Below are 22,599 nucleotides of genomic sequence, written 5' to 3'. Positions count from 1 at the left end.
TTGCATTTATTCAAATCAAAACGGAAATAGCTCGTCATAGTTTAATTATAGACACATATTTATTAGTATCATATCTTTTCTCATTTTGCGTCAATTTAAAAAAAATATAAATGGCAGTTATTTCAACGAAAACGAATAAATAAACAAACAAGCAAAGAATTTAATAGAAATATACACTTTTGTTATTTAAGTGATATTATTAGTTACATATAGTGTGTTTGTGACCTAATATGATATATACAGGGTAAGTAAATTCCATATGGGGTGAGAGCGACCTAATATGATATATACAGGGTCAGTAAATTCCATATGGGGTGAGAGCGACCTAATATGATATATACAGGGTCAGTAAATTCCATATGGGGTGAGAGCGAATATATGATATATACAGGGTCAGTAAATTCCATATGGGATGAGAGCGAAACCCTGTATATATCATATTAGGTCACTAGCACACTATGTAACGAATTTATCTTACCGACTATCTTTATTTGTTGAATTTAGACTAAAGTTGTCTTATTTGCTATCATGACACATCTTCTTATTTCTGTATTAAAGTGGTCAAGTGTTCAAGTTTAAGAACCTTCTTCAATTGGTCTGCACTAATTAAACTACTAATGAAAACGATAAATATTTATTATCAACAACCTTGATATCAACAATATTAAACAGAACTTTAATAGTTTTAAATAATCAAACAGTGCCAAAGTCGTAAATCCACAACTAACCGTGTATTGAAATAAGCCCCGCCTCCTTATATATACTAACCATTGCTAACCTAATATTGAATATACACGGTCTCCACGAGGTCGCTTTTAACAATGTTTAACCAATCATATTCGTAGAAATGTTTAGGGGGTAAGATAAAGTTTGATACATTGTATCTTTTTTTAATATATGTCTGAACAAGAGAAATTTAGTTTCATTATGAAAAGTAATGATACTGATATTTGTATTGTATGTGTAGCTGGAATAAGCGTTATCATGTCTGATTCGAACATTCATTTTAGGCAAACATAATGTAGTTAAAAACTGTTGTAGTATTAAAACTTATTCATTATATTATTGTAATAGCTTGTACTAAATATATAGTATGAATAACATGAGGAATAACACCTCCATGCAATGTAGATATAAAATGTGTGTCTCTTATCATTGAGAAAATATGTCTCTGTATATTTCTTTTTGTTTATTTTTGTCTATTTTTGTCTATTTTTGTATTTGTATTTTGTAAATGTCAACTGGTATCATTCCTGTATTGGAATTTACACCAATACAATTATTTTATTTCTTAACTATCTATATGTCGACAATATCGAATCACACCTTTTCTCATTTGCTTCGATATCAATATTAATGACACATGACCCAAATAATCTAAATTAATGGCAGTAATTTCAACAAAACAAAACAAAAAACAACAAACCAAGCATATAAAAGAAAAAGAATACGTTCACGTATTTCACATCATTTTTTTCATGTTTTTATGGAAATATTCTTTATAAAGCACAAAAATGTCAGTATTCACTTATAAGGTCTTTGCATCGGAACTAAACACATTTATTAAAAGAAAAACAGTTGTTGGCATGACACGGGTTATGTTCTTCTCATATATTTTATGAAAGTTTAATACTAAACCCCTAACGGGAGGTTATTCATTATGATGAAGACATAATCTTTCAATCAGTTTAATTGAGGTCTGGAGCTGGCATGCCAGTTAACTGCTAGTAGTCTGTTGTTATTTATGTATTATTGTCATTTTCTTTATTTTCTTTGGTTACATCTTCTGACATCAGACTCGGACTTCTCTTGAACTGAATTTTAATGTGCGTATTGGTATGCGTTTACTTTTCTACATTGGCTAGAAGTTTAGGAGGAGGGTTGAGATCTCATAAACATGTTTAACCCCGCCGCATTTTAGCGCCTGTCCCAAGTCAGGAGCCTCTGGCCTTTGTTAGTCTTGTATTATTTCTAATTTTAGTTTCTTGTGCATAATTTGGAGTTTACTATGGAGTTCATTTATCACTGAACTAGTATATATTGGTTTAGGGGCCAGCTGAAGGACGCCTCCGGGTGCGGGAATGTCTCGCTACATTGAAGACCTGTTGGTGACCTTCTGTTGTTGACTTTTCTATGGTCGGGTTGTTGTCTTTTTGACACATTCCCCATTTCCATTCTCAATTTTTTAGAAACACATTTATTTGTTCATTAGATAATTTGCTCTGAGAATTTGCTTGATTTGTTAAAGTGTAAATGAGATTTATTTTATATAGGATTTTCTATCCAAGGCATATCCTAAGGGTTCGTGGTCTAGTGGTTACGACTAATGGCTGTAGATGATTAAAATGATATGTGCAATAAAATTTTATCAAGAGAAAAAGACCGATGGCTACAGTACTGAAGGTCCCGAGTTAGATTCTCACTCAACGTCGATTTTCAGTACATCAGTAGGGTGATTTTCACACTCCCATACACATCTCTGGTATCCAGACCGGAGTTAAAACTATATTGGATACTTCGGGGGCCTCGGTAGATCAAAGTTGTTCCCAGCTTGACTTGGAGATCAATCTTCTGAAATCTCTTTGGGTTGTCTGCTCCCGCCGAAAAGCCCGGTGGTTTTCTCCGTGTACTTCGGCTTCATCCACCATAATAACAGACTTCTTCCCGGTGTCATACACGCTCCCTTGGGCGGTGTTGGGTGGGGATTGTTCTGGTGGTGTGATAATATTGTAAAGGACACATCTCCATTAATCCATAGGGAGTGTAAATGGATCCGCTGTACCTTTGCAGTCAGTCAAGGGGTGTGTCTCAACTGGAGGAATCTCGAAGTACATACATAAGGCAAAACATTCGGAATAGTTTTGGGTCTTGAGTATCAGGGGCGATCAATATAAAATGGGGGATGTGCAACCATATGTCATTATTTCACATACCGACCGTGCAAGGGCTGTATAGCCAGTCAAGGTCGTTAAAAACGTTCATCATCATCATTGATAGTCAAAGAAGGGGGAACAGGACCACACTCCTCCAATTGATCCGTCACTGTGTATACCGAGTCTGCTGTAAAGTCTGATGTACACAGTGTATATTCTAGTAATATGTGATGCGTTCATTGGTCAATAAATGAATGCTGAAAAATCAAAATGGGTGAAAAAATCATCAAAAATACCAGGCTTAAAACTTTGTAAGTCAGAAACAATATTCATCTGCAAACAACTCTTCAGTCTAAACAGAAACATATATATATATAAAATTATGCGCCTCCCGACTGAAATTTGCAACGCATAGATTGTCCTCAGCTTAATAAAGAATATTTCGAAGATTTAAGTTGCGACCCCATACCCCCCTCCCCCTCCTTCTAAACTTTAAATCCTGGATCCGCCCCTGATGTTTATATATATGTCTCTAATCAAAATAGAAGCCTATGATAGAAATTTATAAATTTACGATAAATATTTAAAATGATCTATTATTTTTAGTGAATGTATGTGTTCATGCTCAGCTCCTATTTATGTAGTTTAAATCTAACATAGTGACCTTTTGTTTTAATGTATGAACTACTAGAATTATTAGCTATTATTAGTATTGTATTTACTAAGATCGTATGAATAGGAACAAGAGGTCATAAAAAAAAAAATTAAGTGAAAACAGGCAATAGTTAGGAAATTTATAAACTTAGATTATCTAAATAAGTACCCATGAAAGGATAAACTAAAAGCTATAAAGACGTTGAAAGAGCCTGTGTAGTTCGCCTTGGTCTGTGTGCTTATTCAACAAAAGACACCGTCTCCAACATTATAGAGGAGAACAAAATTCATGACTAAAGTCTCTGTTCTATTGTTTTGTATCGCTCATTTCGTCTATTTAATTTTTCAATATCTTCTTTAGTGTTTAGTTAAAACATAAAAGAGGTTAAACAAATCTTCATTTAGGGACATACACTCCTTTAAAAGAGTGACAGTCTTCTAACTTATTGGCGAAAGGAGTAGGTCCGGCAATGGCCGATTAAGGCCTCAAATTTCAAGTTCATCTGACGGGAGATTTTGGACATTTTTTAAACACTTAGGCGTCTATTCCAGTTGATTCGTTTATGTTTATGTGATACTAGTAGGTTTTTACTGATTTAGTCATTTAAAAGGCTCCGATTCAAGACTAAATATGAAAAATCTATTAAATATGCCAAAGCATGTCACTTTTCAGATGGTTTTTGTCAAAAATAAATGTGGCCGCATCCGTGTTCATCCTCAACTTTACATTTGTTATGTATTATCATCAAATACAACTTACATTTCAATTTTAAGAATGAAATGCTGCCACTTTCATCAAAGACGGAAACCGTCAAAAATTTACCTAAAATGCTAGAATTGTAAAGATTTCAGTAATTTAGCATGATGCTAGTACCCGACATGTATGTGCATTGTATTGTAAAAAAACAGCCCATGTTTATGTAGCACTGAGAAGCATTCTACTTTCCAATAAATAACTAACAGTAAAAATGCTTATATTTTGGGGCCAAAAAGGGGTCTTCATACTGAACATACTCCTTTGTACTTGTTATTAGATCATCTTAGCCTTTTGAGACCTAAAGTATCTATGGATCTATTATTATTTTAATCATATAAGGCAAACGAAAATGCTGAAAATCGTCATTTAAAAGCAATAATTCCAATAAAGAGTCGTTGTAGGCCGATTTCCCCAATATCGCCTTAATTGAAGATCTTTTCTTGTTGATCGTTTTTCGCTTATTTAAGTTTCAATCTATCTTTAATTACTGTTAAGACATCGGGCGTAAACCCAAAAACATGGTAAAATAAGAATGTGTCCATTGTACACGGATGCCCCACTCGCACTATCATTTTCTATGTTCAGTGGACCGTGAAACTGGGATCAAAACTCTAATTTGGAATAAGGATTAGAACGATCATATCATACGGGACATGTGTACTAAGTATAAAGTAGATTGGACTTCAACTTCATTAAAAACTACCTTGACCAAAATGTTTAACCTGAAGCGAGACAGACGGATGGAGGCACGAGTGAACGGACGAACGCCAAACCAGAAAACATAATGTCCCTCTTCTATAGCAGGTGGGGCATAATAATAAGGAGTTGTATGACGATCTCGACCATGATACTTATTTGTTGAGCTTGACTTGTTGATCGTTTGTGCATTTTAAGGTTTCTCTCCATCTATTATAGCTTTCAAGTTGATAGGCATACATTTGTCATTTAAGGGTAACGACTTCTAATAGAGTTTCACGTATATAGACAATTGGTAGAGCTCAACATTCTGTACCTTTCTGCTTCTGTCATATTTGCCCTTAAAATCTATTTAATCAATGTTGGCCATCTTGGTTGGCAAGCAGGGTAATCAGACAAGATACGCCTGAGGAGCATGATGATAAAGGCCAAGTTTTGTTAAATGTTGCCCAGTAATTTCAGAGAATATTTTTGTAGAAATTAACAGACGATGACAAAAAATACCTCAAATGTAAGAAAAGTTCACTTGGCTATGTGGGCCATGTATGCTAAAAAGTCCATTCTCCAAATATGGTTCTAAGAAAAAAAGAAAGATAAACCAAACAAATAGGTAGACAACATATCAAATATAAACTAACGGATTTCAGTACTTACAAGTTGTTTGTTCTTGCGAAGGAAATTATAATTCATTTGAAAGTATACTTATTCCTTTTATTTTGGATTAATCATTAAATCTTAAATAAATAAATAATTTAACTGTCAACATATCATTCCCAGTATAAACCATAGAAGTAATATTTTCAATAAATATTTACATTTTGTCTTTTTCATTTTTAGCCATTGACTGTCCCTTTGGTATCTTTTGTCCCTCTTTTATATACCTTATATACAAATATCATGCATAACACATCATTAAAATTTAAAGAAATAAGATTTTTTTTTATTGTTCATATTGTTTAAACTGGTCTTAAAAAGTTACATGCAATCATCAAAGGTTTTGGAGATGTTGTTGTTGCTCATATCTGGGAACAGTATATATATTCCTGCTCATATGCAGTCTTTAGTTTCCTGCATACTGAATTGTAGTTAATTATTTTCTTTAATTCCTTTTTGGCTAAATGGTTGTCATTTTTCTCTTCGACTTATTATTAGGAAAGATCATTTTAGTTTTGATTTCAGACTGTAATATTGTTTCACACAAATCTATATTTCGCAACTATGACCTGATCCCTTGATATAGTGACCTCAAACTATACGGATCAATAAAATAATGATGTGACAAGAAATTTAAAAATCCTGTTTATACCAAAGACCCTTGAGAAGTATATATTTTTAAGTGTACTACCTAAGGGGTTAATTCCACATGAATGCATGTTATCTCACTGCAACATATTACAAGTATTTTGACTTCAACTTAACTTGTAAGGTGAACATTACAGTTAATGTTATTTACTGGACATAAAAACAGAAAAAATATAAATTGTCCCACACTCATAACAAGTAAAACTTTGCTTTTATCAAACTTCCAATGCATCTCAAATGATATGAGGAAAAAATCTGTATATAAGCAGAGACATATAATACATTATATTATATGTCTCTGATATAAGTATAGGTCATTCTTTCTTAAATATTTATATAACTATAGGTACTGAATTACAGTGAATGTTATATTAAAATGGGAACGTTTTTTGAAGCAAAAATGGCACACCACCCCTACCAAAAAAATATCGGAGTTACCCCCCCCCCCCCCCCCCCCCGTGAATCTAACAGTCCTAAAAACAAAGATAAAACTATACAGATGTTTTATTATCCTTTGAAATTATAATAAACAAGAATGTGTCCACAGTACACGGATGCCCCACTCGCACTATCATTTTCTATGTTTAAAGGACTGTGAAATTGGACTAAATTCTCTAATTTGGCATTAAAATTAGAATGATCTTATCAAAGGGAACATGTATACTAAGTTTCAAGTTGATTGGACTTCTACTTTATCAAAAACTACCTTGACCAAAAACTTTAACCTGAAATTTGCACTATCATTTTCTATGTTCAGTGAACCGTAAAATTGGGGTCAAAACTCTAATTTGGCATTTAAATTAGAAAGATCATATCATAGGGCACATGTATACTAAGTTTCAAGTTGATTGGACTTCAACTTCATCAAAAACTACCTTGACCAAAAACTTTAACCTGAAGCCAAAAACTTTAACCTGAAATTTGCACTATCATTTTCTATGTTCAGTGAACCGTAAAATTGGGGTCAAAACTCTAATTTGGCATTTAAATTAGAAAGATCATATCATAGGGCACATGTATACTAAGTTTCAAGTTGATTGGACTTCAACTTCATCAAAAACTACCTTGACCAAAAACTTTAACCTGAAGCCAAAAACTTTAACCTGAAATTTGCACTATCATTTTCTATGTTCAGTGAACCGTGAAATTGGGGTCAAAACTCTAATTTGGCATTTAAATTAGAAAGATCATATCATAGGGCACATGTATACTAAGTTTCAAGTTGATTGGACTTCAACTTCATCAAAAACTACCTTGACCAAAAACTTTAACCTGAAGCGGGACAGACGGACGAACGAACGGACGAACGAACGAACAGACGGACGAACGGACGCACAGACCAGAAAACATAATGCCCCTCTACTATCGTAGGTGGGGCATAAAAAATACATATATAATCACAGCAATTGTATCTACTACTGAATTGATACGAAAAATTCAGCCATTATATTATTATTGTTAATTTATTCTGGAACTGCATATCCTGGTGCAGCTAAAGCTCCCTCTTTATGATATAAAACTGCAGGCCAGACCGTAAGCCTAAACTTTGGTCCTTTCTTTCCTGAAAAGCGGAACATTTCCTTATTAAATTTTTCACCACGCTTTCCCCAGATAATTTCCATTGGTGGTTGTTGAATACACATGTACCAAATTAGGTTTACACAGTTATCAACATATTCTTTGAGTTCTTTGCCTATAGCTATGTCTGTAAATACCTTTCCTTGCAACTCTTGTGTTAGGATATTCTAAAACAAACAAGGTTAAAACATTTCAAATATTAATTATTGAATTATACTGTAAATTTGTATATGAATGCCGTCATTTATTATTTTGATTTTTGAAGAATAAACAACTAGAGGCTCTTAAGAGCCTGTGTCGCTCACCTTGGTCTATGTGCATATTAAACAAAGGCCACAGATGGATTAATGACAAAATTGTGTTCTGGTGATGGTGATGGTGATGTGTTTGTAGATCTTACTTTATTGAACATTCTTGCTACTTACAATTATCTCTATCTATAATGAACTTGGCCCATTAGTTGCAGAGGACTATATGAAATTGTAAAAAAATGACTATAAAGGGCAACAACTCCTTAAGGGGTCAACTGACCATTTTGGTCATGTTTTCTTATTTGTAGATCTTACTATGCTGAACATTATTGCTGTTTACAGTTTATCTCTCTATCTATAATAATATTCAAGATAATAACCAAAAACGGAAAAATTTCCTTGAAAATTACCAATTCAGGTTGTAACATAGTCAGAATGTGAGTTCTTATTATTGTGATATTAAACCATTGATAATAAAAACCTGTCAATAATGTGTCAATTTACAGTATGCCTGAGGCAACAAAAGCAAATTTCCTAGATTACTAAAAAAATATTAACAGTTGATCACAGATTTATCTATTGTCTAAATGATGTTTAATGTTTACAAAACTATGAATTGTTATACATGTATAGAGAGTGTCAATTTCTAAACTTTCTTTAGACTGTATATAATCACCTGTTTGAGAATAGGAATGGTAGCTGGGGCAACAGCTTTTCTGTAATCTTGAGCCATTTTTTCTGTTTTTTCTTGAGTTTCTTTATCATCAATTTTCTGCAATATACAAAATCGGTCTTTAAACATTGTATGGTAAGTCTAATATCTTTTGCGAGTTTCATGTCAACCAAAAATTTGATAATTTAATAATACATAAACTTTATGACATCAAGAGAAATATTGCTAAACAGAGTGATTCTATAAGGATCTGGATGGGATTTGCTGAATAGAGAACGATAGGCTTAATGTATGGAAAAAAGAAAAATAATAAAGAAAAGAGAAAATTAGTCAAAAAATATAATGAATAGAGAATTAAAGACCTGTTGGTGACCTTCTGATGTTGTCTGTTCTTTGGTCGGGTTGTTGTCTCTTTGGCACATTCCCCATTTTCATTCTTAATTTTAATAATGAGCAAGCAATGGAGGATAGAAAAATATGAGCTAAAAAAATCTGAATACGGTAGTGGGCAAAACAGACCAAAAAAAAGAGAAGAAAAAAGACATAAGAACGTGAATGAAAAGCTTGTTTAAAATTTATCGTCTTAGTACTAGTGAAGAAATATCATAATACACTTGTTTTGGTGGTGGAATCTATAACTACTTACTGACTCTTTCTTTGTGTTCATTGGATCAAATATGGGTGGTGTCATTCCCATTATCAGTTTAGTAACCTGGCTATCGGCTGTCTTCTTACAGAATTCATAAATCACCTGCAAAATAAAAATATTTATTACAATGCTTACAATGAATTACTGTGATTTTCCAGTGAAATAAAAACTGATAATGTGATAAAAAAAACATGGTTATTTCACTACTCTGACGTCATACAACAATTGGCATTTTTAAGACCTTGTTGACGAGGTTTCATCAAAACAAATTTAATTCCATAAAATATCCCATTTGTCAATGTAGTAAAAAGAGTAACTAAATAATCAAAGAATTCAAATATTGAAAAATATTCAACTCATGACCAAACAACTCTGATAATCAACACATGTGCTACACGCATTCATGTTTTCAAATTTTAGATTTTTGTTTTTTTATCACAAAGTTTTAAAATATCAAAATATCAAGTTTTTGAACATTTTTGAAATTTTGTAATTTTCACCAAATAATTAAAATTCTAAACATTGTTTTTAAATTTTGATAGTTTAGATATTTGATAAAACTTTTAAAAGTACTAAACTTTAAACCTGCAGTTTTCATTAGCTCGCTTTTTGAAAGTTTGATTTTTAAATTTTTGATTAAGATATCAAAAATAGAATACGGGCAAAAAGAGGGGTACCTTTAAAGTGCAAAACAGAACATAAGCAGAACAAAGGGAAACAAAATGAAAAGAGCAGCATCTGCATGTAGCACATTGATTTCTTTTTAAAAAAATCCAAAAAAAATTTAGCTTTTTGGATAAATAATTCAAAACTATTTGGTTTCTCCAGCGCCAATAATTTAGGAGAAACCGTAAAAACTGACCAACTCGCAATAATGCCAAATGGTAGAGTAGGGCTGATTATGTATATATATTTGACTGAACTGTAAGCAATAAAATGACCCAATTCATGTGTATTATCTCAAATTTGATTTCATTTTTTTTTGCTAAAGTTACGACTTCTATGTAAATTTATGTACTCTAAGAAAAGAAAAATGGCACATAAAAGACAAATGACTTCATGTGTTCAAGCATAATTCCAAGCAAGTATTCCTTTTATCTCTCAAAACAAAGACATTTATAGCTTATCATCTATAAACAAAGACTTGCTATAAAGGAGTAGGTCCGGTAAGGACTGATTTTGGCCTCAAATTTCAGTTTCATCTGACAAAAGATTTTGACCACTTTTTAAACACTTAAGTGTCTATTTCATATGATGCAATTAATTTATGTGAAAGATTTTAACTTATTTAGTCATTAACTAGAGGCTCTAAAGAGCCTGTGTCGCTCACCTTGGTCTTGTGCATATTAAACAATGGACATGGATAAATTCATGACATAATTGTGTTTTGGTGATTAAGTGATGTGTTTGTAGATCTTACTTTACTGAACATTCTTGTTGCTACAATTATCTCTATCTATAATAAACTTGGCCCAGTAATTACAGTGGAAAATATTTTCTAAAAATTTACAAAAATTTATGAAATATGTTAAAAATTAACTATAAAGGGCAATAACTCCTTAAGGGGTCAATTGACTATTTTGGTCATGAACTTATTTGTAGATCTTATTTTGCTGAACGTTATTGCTGTTTACAGTTTATCTCTATCTATAATAATATTCAAGATAATAACAAAAACCGGCAAAATTTCCTTAAATTTACCAATTCAGGACAGTAACCTAACAACGAGTTGTCTGATCCATGTGAAAACATCAGGGCAGATAGATCTTGACCTGATAAACAATTAAACCCTATCAGATTTTCTCTTAATGCTTCGGTTTTTGAGTTATAAGCCAAAAACTGCATTTTACCCCTATGGTCTATTATTAACCGTGGCAGCCATTTTAGTTGATTGGCCAGGTCACGCCACACATTTTTTAAACAAGTTTCCCCAATGATGATTGTGGCTAAGTTTAGTTTAATTTGGCCCAGTAGTTTCAGAGAAGAAGATTTTTGTAAAAGATTACTAAGATTTACGAAAAAATGGTTAAAAATTGACTATAAAGGGCAATAACTCCTTAAGGGGTCAACTGACCATTTTGGTCATGCTGACTTTTTTGTAAATCTTATTTTGCTGAACATTATTGCTGTTTACAGTTTATCTCTATCTATAATAATATTCAAGATAATAACCAAAAACAGCAAAATTTCCTTAAAATTACCAATTCAGGGTCAGCAACCCAACAACAGGTTATCCAATTCATCTGAAAATTTCAAGACAAGATAGATGTTGACCTGATAAACATTTCTACCACATGTCAGATTTGCTCTAAATGCTTTGGTTTTTGAGTTATAAGCCAAAAACTGCATTTTACCCCTATGTTCTATTTTTAGCCATGGCGGCCATCTTGGTTGGTTGGCCGGGTCACGCCACACATTTTTTAAACTAGATATCCCAAAGATGATTGTGGCCAAGTTTGGATTAATTTGGCCCAGTAGTTTCAGAGGAGAAGATTTTTGTAAAAGATTACTAAGATTTACGAAAAATGGTTAAAAATTGACTATAAAGGGCAATAACTCCTAAAGGGGTTAACTGACCATTTTGGTCATGTTGACTTATTTGTAAATCTTACTTTGCTGAACATTATTGCTGTTTACAGTTTATCTCTATCTATAATAATATTCAAGATAATAGCCAAAAACAGCAAAAATTTCCTAAAATTACCAGTTCAGGGGCAGTAACCCAATAACGGGTTGTCCGATTCTTCTGAAAATTTGAGGGCAGATAGATCTTGACCTGATAAACAATTTTACCCCATGTCAGATTTGCTCTAAATGCTTTGGTTTTTGAGTTATAAGCCAAAAACTGCATTTTACCCCTATGTTCTATTTTTAGCCATGGTGGCCATCTTGGTTGGTTGGCCGGGTCACGCCACACATTTTTTAAACTAGATACCCCAATGATGATTGTGGCCAAGTTTGGTTTAATTTGGGCCAGAAGTTTCAGAGGAGAAGATTTTTGTAAAAGTTAACGACGACGGACGACGACGGACGACGACGACGGACGCCAAGTGATGGGAAAAGCTCACTTGGCCCTTCGGGCCAGGTGAGCTAAAAACGATCCGATTCAGGCTCAGATATGAGAAATCTACCAAATATGCGAAAAAATGTCACTTTTCAGATGGTTTTTGTCAAAAACGAAAGTGGCCGCATCCGTGTTCATCCTCAATCTTTATATATGTTATGTATTATCATCAAATACAACTTCCATTTCAATATTTTGGATGAACACGAATGCGGCCACTTTCGTTTTACACGAAACCGTCTAAAATTTAACTAAAATGCTGGAATTGTGAAGATTTCAGTAATTTAGCATGAATTAATGGTGCTAGTTCTCAATATATGTGCATTGTATTGTCAAAAAGAGCCCATATTTATGTAACAGAACCTTTCTACTATCCAATAAATGACTAAAAGTTTACATTTTAACAATTTTGTAAAACTGCTATATTTTGGGGCCAAAAAGGGGTCTTACTGGACCTACTCCTTTACAGATGTAATGCTTTAACAGTACAAGAGAGCACACACTTAAATGTCTCGCCTTCTTTACTAATCATTGATATTATGTTGATAAATATAAAGCTAAAATTATTACAACTGTCACATAAACTTAACATTAACCAAGATGACTAAACAAAGACCAATGAAACATGAAAATGTGGTCAAAGTCAAATGAAACATGCTAGGCAGACATGTACAGCTAACAATTCTTCCATATAACAAATATAGTTGACCTATTGATTGTAGTTTAAGAAAAACAGGCCAAAACACAAAACTTAGCATCGAGCAATGAACCTTGAAAATGAGGTCAAGGTCAAATAAAACCTGCGGGACTGACATATAGGTAGATCATAAAATAATTCCATACATCAAATATAGTTGACCTATTGCATTTAGTATAAGAAAAAAGATCAAAACTCAAAAACTTAATTTTGACAACAGAACCATGAAAATGAGATCAAGATCAAATGACACCTGCTTGTCCGGGTAAGACATGTACACCTTACAATTATTCCATACACCAATTATAGTAGACCTTTTGCATACAGTATAAGAATCAAAGAGCTGAATAGCTCTGAGGAGAAAGACAGCCCTTGTTTCCGTATTATTTTAATATTTTTGCGGGGGGGGGTTTAAGAATGAAAAAAAGAACAGGTTGACAATATTGAAATCAATTGTTGTTTAATGTAATTTCCTTTCCTTAGTTTAGGATTCAATTTGGACCAATGGAAGAGATCTGCATCTTCTAAATCTAAACATTCAATTAAAGTTGATAGTTTTATAAATTATCTAAAATTCAACTGAATTCTGTCATTTAACAACAACTACACTTTTTGAAATCTTAATTGTGTACCACTGAACTGCAGGCTAGGGCTATTTTTCCATTTTTTGTGACAGTACACTAAGATTTTTATTTTTTTTCTCAAGAATGTTAGGACTGAAAAATCTATTCAGTTTTTAATTTCCAATGATTAAGTTCCCAGTTACAACTCTCATCACAGGGATACAGGTACTAATAAAAAATAATATGATTGATGTAAACTGTGTGAAGCTTGTTTCCAGATCCTACATTTTGAAATATTTGTAAATTTCATGAAACTACAAAATGCAACATTTTAATTTTTTTTTTTTTTTTACCATTACAATGAATCTTTATGATTATGTTGGTACACAAATTTTGTTTTAATGGAAGACTACTAATCATATACTAAATGTCACATTTTAAGTGGTCAGATACATTAACTTTTATTTTAGTGGATGACTACTCATCAATTGAGGTGCTCCTGAATTGCAGTAAGATTCTCAAAACAGAATTTTACAGAAAACAAAATGAAGAAAAAAAATTGTTTCTCTCCCCAATCTCTTGTATCCCCATGGACTTTGTTTACTTTGAAAGTTGTTGACCAACTAATTAAAGTATTGCAGGTTGGTGTTTGAATAATCTTTAAGTTATATGTTTAAATTTAACAAATACCAATTTTTATTTAGTGCAAGATCTCTGAGAATGATTTAAATAACCAGTGAAGGATATCCCTGCTTCTGCATCGTGTGGCATTCCAAAAATGACGTCACTATAATATAATGTAGGTTGGATATATTTAGAATATCTTGTCATACTGATTTTTCAGGTTGTAAAGAAACGTAAATAGTGTAAAGGAGAGCTCAAGATACAATAATTTCGCGAGGAAAATGAGTAAAAGTGTTTAAAGTCAATCTATTCATTTGTGTATCTCCTTCTCATAAATCTCAGTAAGATTGTTGGGGAGTTTTCCACACTATAAAAACAAAATGAATGATATGAGGGGATGTCACTCTAGTCAACCCCATAGGGGATTGACAGCTTGAAGCCGTCTTTCCCCAAAAACTGACCAAAACACAAAAACTTATCTATAACCACTGAACCATGAAAAAGAGGTCAAGGTCAGATGACACCTGCAAGTTGGACATGTACACCTAACAGTCCTTCCATACACCGATTATACAAGACCTATTGCTTATAGTATCTGAGATCTGGAGTTGACCACCAAAACTTTAACCTTGTTCACTGATCCATGAAATGGGGTCGAGATCAAGTGAAAACGGTGTGACGAGCATGAGGACCTTGCAAGGTACGCACATACCAATTATAGTTATCCTATTACTTAAAATAAGAGAGAATTTAACATTACAAAAAAAACTTTTTATTCAAGTAATCTGAATGAACAATGAAAATGAGGTCAAGAACATTGGACATGTAGCTGAGGGAAACTTCCTAACATGAGGCATCTATATACAAAGTATGAAACATCCAGGTCTTCCACCTTCTAAAATGTAAAGCTTTTAAGAGGTTAGCTAATGCAGCCACCCGATCACTATTCCCATGTCGAGCCTTCTGCAACAAAAGTTGCAGGCTCCACAATTTTTATGATTTCCCCTATATATACTTTGTATTTTTGGCTTATCACGCTGTTAATTTCTACAGCTTGTACCTGAAAAATAGACAATGATTACCCCAATTTTATTTTCTGATGAATTTTTACAAGCATAATCCACATGTAAAAATTTGTTTTTAAATTTGAAGAGTAGTTAATTAATCTTCTCCTTAATAGCTGTGTACAATTTCTAAAGCCATAGAAATACATACCTTTACAACAGTTTGTAAGACTTCAATTGTTTTTTCATCCATTTCTTCCTTCTCGTCCTCTTTCTTACTTTCAGGTTTTTTTGGTTTCAGTACTTCATAAGCATTTGACCACGTGTCCTCAAAAACCTCAGAGAATCTCTGACCAAGGCGTCTTGGTTTATTTTGGTCTCCGATCTCTGTAAATATTTCTCCATCGGCTATTTGCTGGCTTGTGATTCCACTCAACCTTGAAGATACAAAGTCACCCCTTTCAATATCCAAGTCATAATTTGTAAAAAGTAAACCATTATAGGTTAAAGTACAGCTTTCAAAGTGGAGCGTTGGCTAACACTGACCAACAAGCTATAAAGGACCCAAAAATGACTACTATAATGGTAAAACCATTCAAACAGGAAAACCAACAGTCTAATTAATCTATATCACTTACTCAAACTTATGATATTGTTGATGGCAATACTATATATATGTCATATATGAATTTGTAACTTTTACCTGTTTTGAAAATTGTATATTTCATAACAATTTTTTATTGCATTATTCATGTATGTGTGTTTGTTTGATATTTTGTAATTGTTTGTTATATGTCATTGTATTTCATGAGGGCCTCAGGGAAGATTAGCTTTATAGCTAACTGTGTAACCCTCTTTAAATAAAGAATTATTATATCAAATAACGAGAAACAAGATCCATATACTGAAACCACATCACCAAACATGAAAACATTGTTGTGAAGCAATGTCAAATACATTTAAGGTGGTACCTAACACTACAGGGAGATAACTCTGTAAAATCAGCTAAACGTTTTAATTACGTTGTGTTGTTAAGGGAATATTAAGCTTCTCAATGATCAAAATAAGTGTTTGTCAAACTGCTATATAACCAGTGTAATTTTTCTGATAAAACAGTTGGTTCAAATTTTTTTGAAATTTTTATATTTTTGTAAAAGGGTCAAAGTAAATACTTTGTCAAAATTTTAAGAAAATTAAACAAGCCAAAATAATTTTAGTTAAAGTGTTGGGTACCACCTTAACTAATACCTGCTGCTTAATTCTGAAATCTGGTTTCTTTGATGTTCTATTGTTCCTCTAAGTTGTTTATATTCTTCCAAAGGAACCATTTTAAATTCTGCTGCCTGTCTGAAGGAACGACTGCTGGGCATTCTGTATCTCTCAGCCAACTTTTTAAGCGAACAACTAGGATCTCTTTCATCTAACTCAACATCTTTTGGAATCTGCAATGAAATATACATTGATATAGTTGCTACTATTCATTTTACAAACTTAATGTATATTCATGTTCATTAACACAGTATTATAAAATCTTACAAAGTTTAATTTAGTCCCTTTGAACCTAACAAGCGAATGTAAATCATTTGATAAAATGACACAAAATTCAAAATCTAAATGCATGGTTAGACTCAGCTTATCAAAAAACCCTGTATATTCAGATTATGTTGAAAGAGGGGGGATAGGAGGGGTCCTGATCCCGAAATCCCGGGCTTAAAAACAGTAAATCCCGAGGTCCCGAAATTAAATAAAGTAAATCCCGGCATCCCGAAATCCGAAAAAAAGAATTCCCGGATCCCGAAATCCCGGGCTTAAAAACAGCCGATCCCGGAGTCCCGATAAAGGTCCTATCCCCCCGCTTGAAATCAACCAAAGTCTAATTTTGGACCATGATTTTAGACAAGTGCGCCCAAAATCAAAATGCCTGTTTAAATAATACTAGAACACACCCGCGAAATCGCGGATTTATACAGCTTGTGAACTGTTGTTGGATGATTTTTTGTAAAAGATATTATGTATGGAGAATTTCATAAAAGGTATCAAAAGCTCTCTCCCTTTTTGCAAAGTCAGATATTTGTTTCCTTTCTGTTAAATTAAATTATTTTTGTGTTTCTGGCCTCAGACCACAATTATTCTTCTCCTTTGCTACAATGAATCTTTTGGTAAAAGGCAAACCAAATTAAAAATTGGCACCACTTCAAACATGAAATAAATGTAACTTACAGCTTATATATAGACCAATAAAATATGCTTCTAGGACAATCCATCAGTGTTTTTTTCTTTTGAGAGCCAATGGTAGGATATCAATCTTGTATAAATGACTAAGATCGACTAAGGCTATTTGAGGGGTGGTCGGAGGGGTCCTGATCCCGAAATCGCGGGATTAAATACATGAAATCCCAAGATTCAGAATTTAAAGAAATTCATATCCCAAAATGCCGAAATCATTAAATATATTTCCAGATCCTGTAAGGATCAATCCCCAAATCCCTAGCTTAAAAACACCCGACCCAATGTTCGGAAAAAGGTCTTGCCTCCCTCTAATCTCTACCCTACATTCATTTAAAGGCCAAATCACTACTTTCACTTTCAACAGTTACTGTAAATTTTTATGCCCCATTTATGGGCATTATGTTTTCTAGTCTGTGCATCCGTGCGTCCGTCTGTCCCGCTTCATGATCAGGTTAAAGTTTTTGGTCGAGGTGGTTTTTGATGAAGTTGAAGTCCAATCAACTCAATACTTAGTAAATATAGTGCTGATGTGGCATCCGTGTTCTATGGACACATTCATGTTTCCACATGTTTAACTTATTTTAATATATATGCAACTGGTATGACCCCTTAAATAGTAAACATTTCAAAGAAATCAGTAGACAGAATACAGAGAGTCTCTATATATTAAAGTAGTATAATTGTAGTTTACATGTAGATAAAAGCGAAAAATAATTGTCCTCTCTAAGGAGGTATAATAGTGGTTCTTGCGATCTAAACACCATGATATGGAGAACGCTTTGATTGGCTCATTTATTTTTCATTTTTTGTTATCTATCAAACGATTGGTTGTTCTTGTGCAGGTTTCAAACAGGAAATCTTATCTATGACTAAAAGTCAGTCTAATTACGGAATCAATATCCGGGCTCCTTTTTTGTCGTTTTTCTCCAAAAATAACTCATTCTGAATAATCATAAGAATAGATGACAAATGCGACTATGCATGTTACCTATAGAACACAGAGGCATGATGATTAATTTATCGTTGAAGGAAGAGAAGCGACACACAAAATGAGGTCTTTTCGTTTAATAGTATAGATTCCTGCCATATTCTGTATGTGTCTGTCCCAAGTCAAGAGCCTGTAATTCAGTGGTTGTCGTTTGTGTATGTGTTACATATTTGATTTTGGTTCATTATTTTGTACATAAATATGTTTTTCTCATTTGAATTGATTTACGTTTGTCATTTCAGGGCCTTTTATAGCTGACTATGTGGTATGCGCTTTGCGCATTGTTGAGGCAGTATGGTGTTTATTTCTATGTCATTTGGTCTCTTATGAAGAGTTGTCTCATTGGCAATCATATCACATCTTCTTTTTTACATTTAAATTTTCAAGGACCTAAATCGGATCACCAATAGGCTGAAATTTGTCTAGAAACATTTTATTTCACAGAATAGGAACCCTTCAGAGACGTATTCTGATTATTTTAAAATGGAGACATAGTACTAGAAAGCAGAAATGCTCTTTATAATATAACCCCTGATCTACTCCTGTCCTCTCTTCTTGAGTAAGTATCATCTGTTCTCTTAAAATTCACTACAGTATAAGCAACAGATAAGCAATGAATTCAACTCTGCAGAAAGTAAACAGACAGTTTTATTTAGGGGCCAGCTGAAGGACCCCTCCAGATGCGGGAGTTTCTCTGCTTCATTGAAGACCTATTGGTGACCTTCTGCTGTTGTCTGTTCTATGGTAGGGTTGTTGTCTCTTTGACACATTCCCCATTTCCATTCTCAATTTCTGTTATAAAAATCCAAATAAAAAAGGGCAAAAACTATCAAACTTTGACCTGAGGAGCTTTTTAGGGGTGTATCAAATAAAAGGAATAAGGGATCTACATCAACAAGACAGCATACCAACAACATAAATTAAAATATTTACCGGTTTTGTTGCCAATGATTTTTCCATGGTCCTCAGTTTAACATATTCTCCTGCTGCAGCCTTTGCATGCTCTGTTTTCCTTGCCTGTTCCAGTATTGTAGTAATCACTGCGTGTATAGGTCTGTTTTTAGGCAATGCTTTAAACTGGTCTATGGTTCCATTCGGTACTTCTCCTTTTTTCTTAAAATAAAAAGCATTTTTATAAAACATTTGCATTTGTTTAGATTGGTACTGCAGTTGGATCTGTTTAACTCCCTCCTATTGTGAAATTCTACACTTGAAAAAGAAAAAATTGAGGTAGTCACTAATATACACAGTGCAGTGATATAAACACGCACACAAGATTATAATTTTAGCAGAGAGGCAAAGCCCTGATTTAGTTTATGTTATTCCTTGGTGAAAGTAAAGTTTGGGTTAAAAACAGGATTCTCACCAGTGGTTGTCTAATAGATAAAAGAAGATGTGGTATGAATGCCAATGAGACAACTCTCCATCCAAGTCACAATTTGTAAAATCAACACAGAGCCTTGACTCACACCGAACAGCAAGCTATAAAGGGCCCATATAATTAGGTCATTTCTTTAATATTTTTTTCTATGATGGAAATTGACTGTTTTTGTCATTTTATTCAAAACTTTTAAAGGCTCAGAACAATTCAGAGCTTGGTTTTTGTTGAAGATTGTACATTTAAATTGAGAATGTAAATGGGGAATGTGTCAAAGAGACAACAAAATGATCAAAGAGCAGGGAAATGCTGAAGGCCACCATAAATACCCATTTAATAACTTGTGTAATTATTTTCTTATTTAGAATATGAGGCAAACAAAATGGTATATAAGGGTAGAACCAGATGCTCCGCAGGGCCCATCTTTATACGACCGCAGAGGTCAAACCCTGAAAAGTTGGGGCAAGTACGGACACAACATTTAAGCTTGATACAGCTCTGAATTTGGATTGTGATTAAATAGTTGACACAACATAGGTTTCTGACACAGAATGAACGTGGTCTTAGAACTTAAACTTAAAAACTTTAAAATTTAAAATTGGACATTAACCTATTATGGTCCAATATCCAAAATCTAAATACATGGTTAGATTAAGCATATCATAGAACCCCAAGAATTCAATTTTTTATTTAAAACAAATAATGTTCAATTTTAGACCCTTTCAACTTAAATGTGGACCAATTTGATAACCGGGCCCAAATATTAAAAATCTAAATACATGGTTAGATTCAGCATATTGAAGAACCCCCATATATTCAATTTTTGTTGAACTCAAACAAATTTTAATTTTTGACCCTTTGGACCTTAATGTACAACACTGTGCAATTGAATATTTCTTGCTATTGCTCAAAACTGTGCAATTGAAAATTTCTTGCTATTGTGCAATATTGTGCAATAAAGATTTCTTGCTATTGCACAATACTGTGCAATTGAAGATTTCTTGCTATTGGGCAATGCTGTGCAATTGAAAATTTCTTGCTATTGCACAATACTGTGCAATTGAAGATTTCTTGCTATTGCACAATACTTAATATAATAATTTTGGACCCCAATTTGGACCAACTTGAAAACTGGGCCCATAATCAAAAATCTAAGTACATGTTTAGATTCAGCATATCAAAGAACCCCAAGAATTAAATTTTTGTTAAAATCAAGCTAAGTTTAATTTTGGACTCTTTGAACCTTAATGTAGACCAATTTGAAAACAGGACCAAAAATTAGAATCTGAATACACGGTTAGATTTGGCATATCAAAGAACCCCATTAATCAATTTTTTGATGAAATCAAACAAAGTTTAATTTTGGACCCTTTTGGACCCTAATTTGTTGGGACCAAAACTCCCAAAATCAATCCAAACCTTCCTTTTGTGGTCATAAACCTTGTGTTAAAATTTCATAGATTTCTATTAACTTATACTAAAGTGATTGTGCAAAAACCAAGAAAAATGCTTATTTGGGACCTTTTTTTGGCCCCTTATTCCTAAACTGTTGGGACTAAAACTCCAAAAATCAATCCCAACCTTTCTGTTGTGGTCATAGACCTTATGCTAAAATTTCATAGATTTCTATTTACTTATACTTAAGTTACTGTGCGAAAACCAAGAAAAATGCTTATTTGGGCTCTTCTTGGCCCCTAATTCCTAAACCGTTGGGACCAAAACACTGAAAATCAATCTCAACCTTCCTTTTATGGTCATAAACCTTGTGTTTCAACTTCATAGATTTCTATTTACTTTTACTAAAGTCAGAGTGTGAAAACCAAATGTCTTTGGATGACAGCGACGACGACACCAACGTGATACCAATATACGACCAAAAAATTTTCAATTTTTGTGGTCATATAAAAATAAAAACTTTGAACAGATTCAAAATTACAAATACATGCACTTTTAGTATGCAATTTATTAAGTACTTCCAACAAATTTTTGACACTCAACATGTCAAAATCATAATTTTACCTGTAGTTTCCATTCTCTTTCCAACATCTTGTAATATTTGTTTTCGGCTTGTGCCTTGTTTGAAATCTTAGAGTCGAAATAATCATGATTCATCCAAATCAAACTGGATATGACTGAATTCCTCAAATCTTCCATTTCGTCTTCATACCCATACCCAAACATGTCGTCTTTATTATCAATATCCTAAATATATAAATATCATTATTAAGGGGTACCCAACACTAAATAGATTTGGCTTGTTTCATTTTCATAAAGTTTTGACAAAACATTTACTTGATTTGTTGACAAAAATATAAATATTTATAATCAAATGCACTTAATATTGTGATGAAAAACTAGTTTTAAAACCAATTGATTTTAAGTAAGAAGCTGGTATTTGGTTAAATTCCATGATAGGAATTCAATTCTATATAAATGATAGGGGAGGAAGTCATCTAAAGTAGTTTTTTACCGAGGAGTTTGCATATGAATTCTCAAAATCTGCATCACAGAAAACTAGGGAGAGGTGTTTGAGGAAACAGAGCACTGAAAACGACTGCTTCTGCTTGCAGGAAATAGTTAATGTTTCAGTTCCTTCCGTGCAATACATGATATGGTACT

At 33.1% G+C, this 22,599-nt stretch overlaps 1 protein-coding gene across 1 annotated transcript in view; it reads right to left on the bottom strand.

Annotated features, from left to right (window-relative positions):
• Nucleotides 1-7,645: 7,645 nt before the first annotated feature.
• The window catches only part of LOC143042662 (uncharacterized), a 37,175-nt gene continuing 22,221 nt past the window's right edge, over nucleotides 7,646-22,599 (bottom strand). Inside the window, exons 5-11 of the mRNA XM_076215083.1 lie at nucleotides 22,000-22,182; nucleotides 19,536-19,715; nucleotides 16,634-16,827; nucleotides 15,597-15,822; nucleotides 9,431-9,535; nucleotides 8,788-8,883; nucleotides 7,646-8,027 (exon numbers count right to left, since the gene is read on the bottom strand). Of these exons, the coding sequence (XP_076071198.1) occupies nucleotides 7,746-8,027; nucleotides 8,788-8,883; nucleotides 9,431-9,535; nucleotides 15,597-15,822; nucleotides 16,634-16,827; nucleotides 19,536-19,715; nucleotides 22,000-22,182 (1,266 nt within the window). The 3' untranslated portion in view covers nucleotides 7,646-7,745. The remainder of the gene's footprint in view (nucleotides 8,028-8,787; nucleotides 8,884-9,430; nucleotides 9,536-15,596; nucleotides 15,823-16,633; nucleotides 16,828-19,535; nucleotides 19,716-21,999; nucleotides 22,183-22,599) is intronic.

Source organism: Mytilus galloprovincialis, chromosome 8, assembly GCF_965363235.1.
Source record: "Mytilus galloprovincialis chromosome 8, xbMytGall1.hap1.1, whole genome shotgun sequence".
Classification (NCBI taxonomy): Eukaryota; Metazoa; Mollusca; class Bivalvia; order Mytilida; family Mytilidae; genus Mytilus; species Mytilus galloprovincialis.
The sequence above is the reverse complement of the archived record's forward strand: the minus strand, read 5'-3'. Positions and strand labels throughout refer to the sequence as shown.